The sequence below is a fragment of the Chaetura pelagica genome, unplaced genomic scaffold, assembly GCF_000747805.2.
Source record: "Chaetura pelagica isolate M959 unplaced genomic scaffold, ChaPel_1.0 scaffold829, whole genome shotgun sequence".
Classification (NCBI taxonomy): Eukaryota; Metazoa; Chordata; class Aves; order Apodiformes; family Apodidae; genus Chaetura; species Chaetura pelagica.
This window is the reverse complement of record NW_009954535.1, coordinates 1,170,482-1,183,422: the sequence shown is the minus strand read 5'-3', so window position 1 is coordinate 1,183,422 and position 12,941 is coordinate 1,170,482. Positions and strand designations below refer to the sequence as shown.

At 42.0% G+C, this 12,941-nt stretch overlaps 2 protein-coding genes across 2 annotated transcripts; both read right to left on the bottom strand.

Annotated features, from left to right (window-relative positions):
• Positions 1-674: 674 nt before the first annotated feature.
• Positions 675-5,061, bottom strand: TM4SF18 (transmembrane 4 L six family member 18). Its single transcript, XM_010004752.1, has 5 exons — positions 4,885-5,061; positions 3,237-3,326; positions 2,420-2,562; positions 866-1,046; positions 675-743 (listed from the first exon to the last, which is right to left on the bottom strand). The coding sequence occupies exons 1-5, from the start codon at positions 5,059-5,061 to the stop codon at positions 675-677; spliced, it is 660 nt and encodes a 219-aa protein (XP_010003054.1).
• Positions 5,062-5,587: 526 nt separating this feature from the next.
• Positions 5,588-12,738, bottom strand: TM4SF1 (transmembrane 4 L six family member 1). Its single transcript, XM_010004751.1, has 5 exons — positions 12,562-12,738; positions 11,054-11,143; positions 10,816-10,964; positions 9,656-9,836; positions 5,588-5,623 (listed from the first exon to the last, which is right to left on the bottom strand). Exons 1-5 carry the CDS (start codon positions 12,736-12,738, stop codon positions 5,588-5,590), a joined length of 633 nt encoding a protein of 210 aa, XP_010003053.1.
• Positions 12,739-12,941: the final 203 nt, after the last annotated feature.

Genomic DNA, 12,941 nt, shown 5'->3' with positions numbered 1-12,941 from the left:
CCCCAAAGCTGCACAGGCCCCCCCAAGGCCGCACAGGCCCCCAAAGCTGCACAGGCCCCCCAGGCCCAGCCATCCCACCCTCTCTGCCTTCCTGACTCCCAGCACAGAACTGCCTCTGCGCTGTGCCTGCGCAGGTGAACACACAGGTGTGTGTCTGTGCCCACAGGCTTTTGGGGGTTGAGCTTCTCTTAATTAGAAATCTCTCCAGAATGTGCCATCACACTGAGATTGCTGGCTACATAGAACCCCTGAGGGCTCCTTGGTCACGGTGCAGCTGGACAGCAAGGGACAAGCATGTCTATCATCACCCTGCTTGCAAAGCTTGGGAAACAGAACGCCACACCAAACCACACCACTTCACACCTCCATGCAGGTCAGCAGCAGTCACTTGAGCTCTGGGGCTCCACCTAATTCTTCTGCCCAAAGCACAGCCCTCTCAGTTATTGTTCCAATAAAGGACTGAAAATGTAGTAAAAACCCGTGTCTAGATCATGACTGCTGCGTATTATTGCCTCCTGCATCTTCTGTTTGCTGTGAAACCCACACACTGATAAGAATGACTTAACACTGAATGCTAGAGAAAAGGTGCTCGGGAGCCTCTGCTGACACAGGAGTAATGGACTCAGCATTGGTGCTGAATTCCCAGCCACATTTTTTTGTTCTCACTTCTAGCCTTAAGGGTCAGAATGAGCAGTCACCAAATCCTTGTATTTCACAATGGCTTTATTACCAGTAGATATCCTCTGGTAATAACACAGTAGCACAGAGAATGCATAAACCAAAAGGGTAGGTCCTCAACTGAGAGAAACTGCTGAAGCTAAACTGGTTAGAGATGCTGAAGAAATTAACTCAGATACTATGTTACCTGGACAAAAACAGAATAGGTTCCACAGAGTGTCCGTTTCAGTTCAGCAGCCACTTTCAGCAAACAGATGATCAACTGCAGTCCACTAAGAGCTATAAGAATAGAGAGTAAAATGATGTTCCACTCCACGATGTTAGCAGGCTCAGTGCAGCGAGACCAAGCAGGATAATCTGTGAGGTACCTATTAGAGAATCAACAGTGTGAAGTAAGTGAAATGTAGTGACTGCAATTCAATTTAACAACACAAATTTTTTACCTATAATATATAGGAAAAGCATATTGGGATTTATATGCTTCAAGTTTAGGAGCCAGACTCTAGTCTTTCATTATACCAACATAACTCCTGCATAGATTTGTCAAAATCAGCTAAGTGAAAAGATTTATTTTCCTCAAATGCATTTGCTTAATTAGTTTCCCTGTTAGACACCCAAGTGTTAGAAAGAAACCACCATATTTTCAAAATGACAGAAGCCAAGTTTAAAACTGGAATTTTCCTTTTATTGATTTAGTTTCAGCTGTAGGTAAAGTCCAGCTGACATCAGCACCATGCAGAACAGGAAAACATCAGTGCCATCATTCTAACCAGTGCATGCAGCCGAAATGACTATTTGTTAGACACACCTGCTCAGTGGCAACTGCTTTTGCCATAAACATTCATAACCAAATTGCTTTGAGCCAAATCTGGAGTGCATTTCTCAGCATCTGGCCCTTTCTGTTGAATTCAAATTGTATTTCCAAATGGGATGGTAATACTGGTGATATGAAGCAGAGATTGCAGATGCTCTTCAGAGTTTTGAAATAAAGCTGACAAGTCAGAGAGGGCCACAGTTTAGGAACCACTCCTGCTGGATGCTGAAGGAACTTACTTGTGATCCTCTGAAAAGTGTAATTCTCAGTGCATTCAAATGCAGCTGGAAGAGCTTGGTATGATATGACTTAAATATTCAAGTCTTACCAAGCATTGATCTTTCAAAGGGAGGACAAAATCTTGTGAAAGCAGCCTCAGGGTACAGATCTGTCCCGTGCCTCTGGGAGGCTGGGACAGGCAACACTTTGCCTCACTCAGGTGTCTTAGGAGATACAGCAGCTGTATGCAAAATCACCAGTGATCAAACCAGACTTCATGGAGCTTTAGGAGTTAAAAAGAAACCTACTCAGTTATTAAGGACAAAAATGCCATCTACAATCTTTAAACCAAGAACTTGAGCAATTTGAGAGAAAACCTTGAGAAAGTAGCCCTGTATATTCACTCTAATCTATATTCTTTACTACACGTGCACTGTGGCCACCACGAGATAAAGGACACTTATCTAGATGGGCCTCCAGGTCTGACTGACCAGTACAAAGGTTCTTACAGTTAATCTTTCCTACAAGGAGGCAAATACCTTTTCCCTGAGGATTCTGGTGCTCATTCAAGAAGGTGAAAAACCTCACTCACCAACACAGGCCTTGTGTTCAAAAGACTGCTATTTTGTGTAAAACTGTGAGACCCTGTGTTGGACTGTTGTTTTGATGAACAGCTTCTTCCAGAAGAGCTATGTTGATGTTTCTTACCCTCCAGCAGTGTCTTTGAAGATATAATCCCATCCACTTGATGAATTGCAGAAGGGGCCTTGGATCAACCCCAAGGTAAAAATGATGCAGCTGTATCCAGAGAAAGCAACTCCAAGCAAGGCTAGCACAATTGAAATAAAACTCTGAAGTAAAGAGAGAAAAATATTATTGTGTGGGGATGGTGTCCACAGCAAATACAGTCATTCAGCTGGGCCAGCTACTTCCTGGGGGTTGAATTTCACATTTGATTGTCCCAATCTTCAAAAATCAGGAAGAAAAATACCAGGTACAGAGCAGTAAGCACACTCATTCAATACAAAGATTAAGACGGAGTTTAGACAGTTTCACAACTCTCAGTTAAATATTGTCTGGGGATTTATTTATTTTTTAACTTGTACTTTTTGCAAAACTGTTTCCCAAAATGCTAGAGGAACACAACATGTTTGCATCCCAGACAGTGTCTATTGAGTTGTTACTGGAAAAAAGGACTTCCAAACAATACAAAAGCAAGAGGATGAAGCTATGTAGCTGGGGCACCTCATTGACACTCTCAGGCCTTCTAACGTCTTATTTTATTTTACACAGATTTTTTGGTAGGGTTTGTTGGTTTTGTTTGGGGTTTTTTGCCTTTTTTTTTTTTATCCTGCTTCAGAAGGAGCTCCATTTTCTGTGACCTCTGAAGCTGATTTAGAATCCTTCTCTGTGAAAGGAAGCAGAAGCAGCACTGGAGAAAGCAGAAGGATGTGCTGGAAGGCACAGGGGGCAGGAAGGCTCAGCACAAATGCTAAAGAGAGGCACAAAAATAAAACACACTTACCCTGTAGGTTTTGTTACAGCTCTCACTCTGGCAACACCGGTAGAACATGCTGCACTCCAGTGATATCAGAATTACTGCCAACAGAAGGATCTATAAGGGGACATGATAAGGTCAGTGAAATGGATGCAGATATTAAGCTGAAGTCCCCTTCCCCTTTGGGAAGGAGGGACTGCAGCTGTTGTGCTCTGTTAAGATTTTACAGCTGCTCAATAGAAAGCACAATTACACACAATTAGCATGGAACTGGACTGTTTTTATTAGGCTGTCACTGTACTTGTTCCCTTGTACTTGAAGGACAAGAGTACAGGTGTCCCACCACAGCAACTTATCACCTAGCATGGGCACTGTGCCAGTGAAGCTGAAGGAGCCCAAGCAAACTCACAAGAACTAGTACCAATGAAAGGACAGCTGTTCTACTGGTACAATCACATCAGCCCAACAGCTTCCTGCTGATGCAGTTACATGGATCAGGGAGACACCTTCCTTGCCAACCCTGTTCTGCTGAAAAGGTCAGTGGCACAAGCTTTACATTAAATTCACCTGGACTTTCATTTGCTTTCTCTGTCAAGTAACCACCCTTTTTTTCTCAGACTATTGGAGTATTTAAAGCTGGTACTAGAATCATTTCAACAAATCAGATGTTGGCTCCAGAACGATGAGCTGCTGCTCAGAAAAGCACTGGTTTGAAAGCAGGAACATGAAAGGGGCACATTTCTGTATCACAGCACTGTCCTCTCACGTGCTGCTGCCCTGTTTGCAACAGGAGAACACACACGTGTTTAATAAACTGGTAGTGACTCCAAGGCTAAAAATGCTTCAAAATATCAAAGACACTTTTCCCCAAATTTTCAAATATGCTTTTCTGTTCAAATTCTCTGCCCAACAGATTTTTACCCCACTAGAAAAGATTAAGTGTTTCTGCTTCAGAAAGAGTACACAATTTCAAAAGAATGTCTCATGTTTTAATAACTCTCCCAGTTCAGTACCTTCATAAAAACACTGTACTTATGCAGATGAAACCTTTTGAAATACTGATTGTGTACTTTCTGCCCTTGAGGCTGCAGTTCTTTATGAAAACAGCAAACAGGATGAGCAGTGGGCAACTCCTGTTAGTTTATTACAGCAAATGTGCATATTTCAAATGTAATGGAGAAAATCCTGCTATGCCAATCCTAGTGGACAATCTCCTGCATTTAGCCTAACAACAGTAACACTCAATGCAATCCTTTAAATATTGGACTGAACACAGCTCTTAACATCTGAACAGCTAGGAGAACCTTTTTTAGGTTTGGTTTTTTTTATTATTTTGTTTTGCTAAAAAAGCTCTAATTCAATCTTCATAGAGGATTAAATCAAGATAGTGCCTGCCTCCATAATGCAAGCATAAATTAAACCTAAAAAGCCAGCAGAAAAACCACACACCCTGACAAATGACTTGCATGATGCTAAACAGTACACAGATGGTGTAATTCAGCATGCTCACATTTGTTTCAGTTGGAGCAAGCTTTGCCTGCACTCCTTTTGCAAAAGTAATCCAATTTCTTTTCTCTTTAAAATCACAATTAGCACAATTACACTGCTGCACAGGAATCCAATATTATTTGCAGTAGAATGTCATTAATTTCAAATCCATAGAAACAACACTTACCATGACACCTGAGAAACAGATCCCTTCAAAATACCACACGTAGTTGGGAAGCTGGTAACTGGCAGCATGTGAAGCTTTCCCATTAGGGAAGAACAACAGGATGTTAACAACAATACTCCAAAGGGCAAGAGGTATCAGAAGACAACTCAAACAGCTTCCACATGTCTCTAAAGCCATCTCTCAAGAACTATAGAAGCTTTGCTCTTCTGAGCTAACACAAGATTACAAGGTTTTAATATGAAAAGCCTTTGGACCTCCTCAGTTTGATCCAGTCATTTACTGTTCACAGGAACTGGTGACTGGGGTGTGATTCCAGAAATCAGAGCAGAACAGTTAGCACAACAACAGATGAATATCGCTGTCTAAACTCATTGTCTTTCCTAAGCGCACGTCTTTAAGTAGCAGTTTCCCTTCTAAAAGATCCTCCTTTGTGATCTTCCAAATGAAGTATGTCTAGAAGTCATACTCAGGAAGGAAATTCCCAAGTCTCATTTCCTAGTGACCACGTAGCAACGCGCTCCTCCCGAGCACACGGATTAGGAGGCAGCCTGGGACACCGCGCAGGCTGCTCAGCCTTCCTGCAGCTCAACATCTTTCTTCCTTAAACGGGGAAGGGGGCTGTCAAATGATACCCACACCCAGACTCTGTGCAGAAGGCCACACTTCGTCTCCCTGCAGAGACCAGAGCTTGGCAGACAGGGCTCTAAGGGTGAACCAACACTTGCTGCTCCCAGCCACCCTGCAGAGAGAACAGAAGCCCAAAGAACACTGGTCAGAAACTGCCAGGCAGACTTCTTATCACACTTTAATTAACTACTCTTTTCCATGGCATTATGCAGCTGAACTGTTTCATGTATTAAACCCTACTGTTTCTCCAGTTGTTTTATCCTGTGCTTACAGCTGAGTATGCACAGCCACAGACCTGACCTAAGTACACGTGACTTCTTGTACAGGACAAAAGGTCTGGCTGTTTTTTCAAACGCCTGCCGTTTTGCACTGTGCAAAGCCAAAGCCAGACAGTTTCCCCATTTTCATGTGTCATCATTCCCTAAGCAGCTAAACATCCATCCCAGTACCACAGAGCCAGAGCTACCTGTGTGCTCACAGTATGACCCAAGCCTTCTTTCCAAGCCCCTGTGAGTCATCAGAAAAGTAACTAAAAAATGAGCTTAGGGTGTATTCAATAGGAAAGTCCTAGTCAGAGAACAAAATTAATTTGGTCGCTATCAAAAGAAGGCTGATTTTAGAAACAATGATGTCATGGCATATTTTCCTTCTGTTTCCTCATGAGCTGTTTTAAGCTTTGTGCACATCAGGCTCCTCTCATATTCTCATAAAGCCGTTTGGTCCAATGTTTGGTTGGACGTTGTATCTAATTCCTTCCTGTTGCTTCAAATGAGATCACCTAAGGAACTGGTCACAGTGGCACTCATGCCATTACACCATTTTTCTGTCCATTCCGTGCCTTGACTCTCCTCTGTTTCCCTCTTCCCTTCTTTTTCTAGGAGGTTTCATTTTTAAGTCCTCAGGCTTTACTTGTACTCCCTAATCAGTACAGACACTTCTTCAGGCCTCCCTCTAAGGGAAAAAAATGTCCCTTTGCAGGCTTAGGGGCCTGGACAGACCTCATACCATCCACACTGTGTCTTAAAGACCAGAGGAAACAGCTGAATTAAAGGCAGGCACATCACACCCCCAGGGCTGATTTTTTATTACAAAACTCAGAGATCATGTAATAGGATGAAATCCTTTTTTCTAAAAGCAAAGGCCAAAATTACTAGCGAGCAGCTTAGTTTATAATCAAATTTGCTGCTTCTTCCCACAGCAATCTGTTCTGATTAGAAGAAACTTGGAAAATGACACCTGGAACAGAGATCATTCTGCAGTACAGCAGTCCACATCTTGATTTACTCTGTATTTAAGCTGAGTTCTGCAAATACCAAGTCAAGGTGTGGGGTTTTTTTGCTGTCATGCTATACTGCCAGAATAGGAAGCAAACATTTTATGCTAAGTATTAAGCAAACCTGGCAATCAGTTTCTCAAATATCTTGCCAAGTGTTGCAAGAACTGCTTGCCTGGTGCTGCCAGTGCACACGGGCGGGTGCCGAGCCCGTTACCGAAAAGCCGTGTTTACTTTGGATGAGTGAGTTCTCTGCTGACTGAAATGAATTTAACCCAAAACAACTGCTTCTCCACCATGTAAGTGATAGAACTCCCAAACCACTGTCTTATACATCAGGAAACAAATAATTCAACTGGTCTGTTTTTAAATGACAACATAAACACTAATAGTAATGCTGTGCATTAGTGCTACATGGATCTGAGCTAAACTTTTAATTCTAAACTCTAGCCTAATTATTCTGTCCATTGGAATTCCTAAAATTGATTCAGTTCTTTAATTAGCTGTGTATACCTGAAAGACAAGTAACAATTATGCAAGCATAAAGGCTAAAATCTGTAAGCTGCATGAAAACTCTACCCTATTCCACTGAGACCCTTTTCCTCCTCCTCTCAGCCCACACAATGTAAACTTGCAGGTTTTTCAGACTGTGCTTTTTCACATACAAAGACACCATGCTGCACAGCAGCAAGGAATTTTGGGCATGTTCTCCTCCCTCCCATAACAGGGTGACAGAAGGATAAACACAGCAGAAATTATATTGCCCTGCTTCCATGTACTTAAAGATTTATGTATGAATAAACAGAACAGCAAGCAGCAGATACCCCGAGACTGTAAACACAAACTCTTCACATCTGAGTTCTGCTGCTGTGAATGTGTGTGCAATTGCGTTTTCACAGTTAATGCATATTTTCAGATATGCATTTACTGCAGTCTTGGCTGTGAGGACAGTCCAAGGTACACCTCAAATTTCTGGCTACCTCTAAAGACTGCCCTCCCGTCCTGGTGACAATAGTCCCAAGCACACACTGACACCTGTGGGAAATTCTTTTTCTCCCATAAATGAAAACTGACTCACAGAAACTAACTCACTTGTTTTCAAAGGCAACATTAACTCCTACATCCCAAAACTGAGCAATAATGGTAACCAGCCTCATTTCTTTGAAATGGATTATATGTTCTATTTTGTTTTTCACCTGAAAAACACCATTGCCAGCACCATACTGACCTTGCCAGCAGTGTTGCTGGCAGCACATCATTCAGATTCACTTCATGCCACCACTGTCCTTTAAGACCAGGAAAGCAGTGTTTCAGCATGGGCAGGAAAGGAATCACTGTCACCTGCTGGGCATTCTTAATACAAATCTTTATTTGTGGAATACAGGTGAAGTTCAGAAAAATCCTGAAGAGGTGAAGTGCATGTATCTGCTCTTGATCACCCACATTTTACTGCTGCTTTGCTTTTGCTCCAGCTGAGTATTCTAGGCCAGACTAGATTTGGTCTGTGTTCATTCCAAGATCAGAACGAAAGTGCAACTTTATTGGGAAAGCAGCATAAAGTACAGACCTGTTATGTCAGTAGAAAGGGGAGGGGAATGTCAGTAGAAAGGTGCAGGGGAAGCATCTTTAGTCACAAGTGTTGAGGCAGTTGCCTGTACTAAGATTAAATTAACCAAAGAAATTTAGGGTACATTTTGCCTTCAGATACAGGTAGGTGAGTGGAAAACCCTTACGTGACTCCAACAACAAAGGCTGGCCCCAAGTGAGTTACATTGACAGTAATAGCACAGTTTGACAACAAGCAATGTGCATTTCAGTATACATGGAATGTAAAAAAACCCCACAAAATATTCAATATCCTACACGTGCACTGACGTCAATCCATTGTCAGGTTTCTAGCAAACGTATGTCTGTGGGGGGAACAAAAAGAAAGAAACACATTACAGGGAAGAATGATAATATTGTATCCAACTATAAAAGCTAAAATTAACCTGACCACATTTAGACAACCACAGCATGGCTCTTTTATCCTGCAGTTACAGCATGGAAGACAGGAGTGAGAAGACAGTATTGGGTTTGGATGACCCCAAATGTTCAACCATGTCAATTAAAAGTGTGAAGCATTTCTTAGCCATAATATGTGTGTGATATAAATTGTATCTGCTTTATATTAGGCCACTGAAATTCCAATATTACTACTATGATACTGATTAAACAACATGTTCATACTATTTAACAAGACTCTAGAGAAATTCGGAGGAAATTCAGAAACTTGGAGGGAATTCCCTTTCCTCATGCAAAAAAACCTACCTTCGAAAAACCCTTCAGATCTGCCTGCAGGTTCTGCTAGCTATGTGCAACTTAATTCCTTCTCTTACCCTACATTTCCTAAGCAAGGCCAGGATGCTGCAGTTTTCATTCCATATGGCATAATCTCAGTGGTCTATCAGCTGTTGTGAGCAAAATACATGGCTAAGGCAATAGTTAGAACAAGCAGTTTACACAGAATTGCAACACACTGCAAAAAGTTTCAGGCCATGGCAAAGACCACCACTACCACCAGAGATCTGTATTTCAGTTCTATCACTCATAAACACTGCTGATCACCACATGCGCCATCAGGGGAAAAGGAGCCTTCTGGCTCCTATGCAGACTAACTTCACTGTGACAGCTGATCAACCAGCTGAGAGAATGTGGTAAAATACTACATGAAAACCCCAAATACAATGGGGCCATAAGAAAAGCTGTACACTGAATCGTTGCTTAAGAATGCCTAAAAAACAGCTGCCGAGTAAGACTACAGAGCAGCACCAGTAACAACAGTGTTCCATGTCCATCTGAGAAGCATGGTTATAACTACAGATGGCTTACCTCCTCGTGACTGCAGCACAACCCACACAGTCCACCAAGAATGCCCTTGATTATCTGTATGAAGCACAGAATGAACTCTATTCCTCCCAAGACAAGGAGGATGGAGAAGAGGGTGACGTTCCACTGCACAATGTTGTGAGGTTCTTGACATGCAGACCACTTGTTATACTCAAACAAGTACCTGTACAGACCAATTAAAAGCATATTGACATTGTGACAGAGTGGGATGCTTACTATGCTCTAACAACCAAATTAGATTTAGTCTGTAACTGCATTGAAGATAATCACTCCAAGTGGGAAAACAAAATGCTGTGGTTTATTCCATGCAAAGTTTGCTCTGTTTAAGAACATGTTGAACTATCAACAATATATTTTTGTTAAGTCTTAACTTAATTTTTTAAAAGTCCAAGCACTATAGGAAGAATCTTCTATTGCTGATTAAAGTGAGAAAAAAGTTCAAGAAAGCTGAAAGAGCAAAGCTATTTCTCAGAACAACCCCAGGCTTTTTTAGGACTGGGCCTTTATTCTAAAGATAGCAGCCCCAGACACAGTAAAAGCATGCCAGGACCCAAACCAATTCCTCCTCCAACCTACAGGATTTCTGAAGATAAATAAGGAATAGCATACAAACCAGCCACATAGGCTGGGTTTGCTGGAGAGATCTAATTAGGGATAATTAAGAGCTTCTGGCCCTCCCCACCCTGCAGTGAACAAAGACTCTTAGGAACCTTCCCTAGTTTCCATCACCATGACTCTATGCCATTGTCACTAAGGAAGGCATTATGCCAGTTTACACTGACACAAAGCAACTTCAGAAGCAAGCCTCACAAACCAGATTCTTATACAAATTATAAGACAAATTTCATAACTACCACTATCCATAGTTCAAGGACATAAACAGTATGTGGTATATAGGTATTGTTGCCTATATATATATATTTCAGAATCCTTTTTGTAGGACAGAGGATTTATATTGTTTTTGTTTTAAGCTGTGGCAGTGCAGGGAACTGTCACCATCTGTTTAGTTCTTAGTGAATGAGAAGTGTAAACTTATGAATGGATCTTGATACAGTAGTTACTGGATATTGCTGAAAGGTACTGGAATAAAACCCAGGTCTACATGGGGGAAGATAAAACATCCTCACAAACAGACCACTTACCCTCCAGAGGATTCAGTGAAAGGATAGATCCAGTTTCTTTCCAGCTGAGTGTAGCAATATGGTCCATGAGACAAGGCCAGTGCAGAGATGATTATGCAGTAGCCAGAACCAAGGATCCCAACAAAGGCTGCCAGAACTGAGGACAGCACCTGTATAGCAAACACAGAGATGAACTTTCTACACAACCATCATCTTGTCTTCGGGATGATCAGGGGCTGGAGCTGCAGGGCTCACTTACCACACAGCTCTTCCCACAGTCCTCATGGCCAAAGCAGCCACAGCAGCCCCCGTGGTGAAGCCTGATGAACACCACAGCTGGAATCAGTACCTGGGCACAGAGCAAAACACACACACATTCCATTTTGTTGCACAGACAGGGCAGATAAAACAGTCCTTATGCTGCATTCATGTCCATTGTTTATTAGCAGAGGAGTGGGGGGCAGCCTGTACAGCTGATTCAGCTTTACTCCTGTTTAACACAGCAGGCATCTCACCACTGACACCAGTACTGCCAGCTCTGCCTATGTTCAAGCCTGTCTAGCCAGAGCAGAAAGACAAGGACTGTTTTGCCCAATTCAGGCAAACATCTCACTACAGACATCTAGCTTTTTCTACATTTCACCACCAGTTTCCAATGACAGAAATGCAAAGTAATGAAGCAGGAGCTATCTGTAAGAAACATAAACCATCCATCCTCCAGATATAAAACCAAGAAGGAGCTTAGTTGATTAAACAGAGCATCCTCCCCAGTAGCATTAATAAGACTTAATAATAGTTAGCACTTATAAAGACTCTACACCCAGAAGTAGGTCAGAAAACAAGAAAGAGTGAAGTGTCACAGAAAACTGCACTGATTCACTGAACAAGAAAATAAAATAAAAACTATCCACTTGAACACCCATATACTTGCCAGCCCTTACTCAAACCTATTGCTGAGTCCTAATGCTGCAGGTCCAGAAAAGGTTCAGGAGCAGCTCCATTGGTATCAGTTGCATTATTCTGTTTATAAAGCCCAGACTTTGCAAATCCCAGCCCAGGTTCCCATGGGCTGTAACAGAGCTGGAAGCACCTCTCACAAATGGAAGGCCTCAACATGCCATCCTTTTCAACCTGTGGTTTGCAGACACCTTGAGATCTGTAGCCTGTTTCTATGAGGACTTTAAAAAGCAAATGAAAAAGGCATCCTACAATGTGAGCACAAAATCAAAAAGGTAGAAAATAATAACTTCAGATTGACAATATCCTATAATGAACACAATTCTTCATCCTTTGCTTTTACTCAAATGCAAAGCTTTGATGACTGTCACTCCATGCCCCTGAATAAAGAGCTAAGGCAAAGAACTAACTGCCAGCATCTCAGAGAACAGAAATTAAGGAATTGTAGCTAAATGCTAGTTATCTAGGAACAGCTAAAAGAAGAAGGGGTCAATAATATAACACAAATGTATTATTTAACCTCTTACACAAACCATAAACCCCTGAGAGACTTGTTCCAGTTTTGCATGTGGATTCTGCAACCTAGACCCCATGATTTTCTCAGATCTAAAGTGACACAAAGTTGCAGATAAAATAATTGATAGTAACCAGTAATACCTATGGGGTAATGTAGCTAATTTCTTTTGATATAACTCCAGAGATTTCTGCTGATGAGATATTTGAACAATGAATTAATATAACTGGTAAAGAAACAATAATACCAAGTATCTCCAAAGCAAGTCTGAAAGAAGCAAGTAGGTCCTTACTCACCAAAAAGCCTGCCCCTAGAATGCCATGAAGGCACTCCACGTATCTGCCGAGGCGATGCTGGGAAGCGTATCTTGTTTCACCATTGGGGAAATACAGTAAAATGTTGGCCACGATGCTGAGCAAGGCAAGGATGAGCAACTGATAACCAACACATCGAGCACTCCTTCCGAAACACATGTCCTCAGCTTTCTAAGTCCTTCTCTCACTCATCCAACCCAACCTCTCTCATACCTGTTCACACCTAAAAGAAGACCAGCCTTTATCCTCCTCTCCTTAAATAGTGTTACCCACCTCCTTGGATGACGTTCACACCTGTTCATAACTACCATTCCCAATTGTAGAGTGAGGAAACAGGGATGGCAGAACAGCACCACTCTTTC

Excerpts from the sequence above, each read along its gene's own strand:
- TM4SF18 (XM_010004752.1), bottom strand. The coding sequence starts at position 5,061 with ATGGCTTTAGAGACATGTGGAAGCTGTTTGAGTTGTCTTCTGATACCT. Across the intron at positions 3,327-4,884 it reads TCTGTTTCTCAGGTGTCATG|ATCCTTCTGTTGGCAGTAAT; the intron begins GTAAGTGTTGTT and ends GTCCCCTTATAG. Across the intron at positions 744-865 it reads CCTATTCTGTTTTTGTCCAG|AGGATATCTACTGGTAATAA; the intron begins GTAACATAGTAT and ends TGTTATTACCAG.
- TM4SF1 (XM_010004751.1), bottom strand. The coding sequence starts at position 12,738 with ATGTGTTTCGGAAGGAGTGCTCGATGTGTTGGTTATCAGTTGCTCATC. Across the intron at positions 11,144-12,561 it reads TTCTAGGGGCAGGCTTTTTG|GTACTGATTCCAGCTGTGGT; the intron begins GTGAGTAAGGAC and ends CTCTGTGCCCAG. Across the intron at positions 9,837-10,815 it reads TTCACTGAATCCTCTGGAGG|GTACTTGTTTGAGTATAACA; the intron begins GTAAGTGGTCTG and ends TGGTCTGTACAG.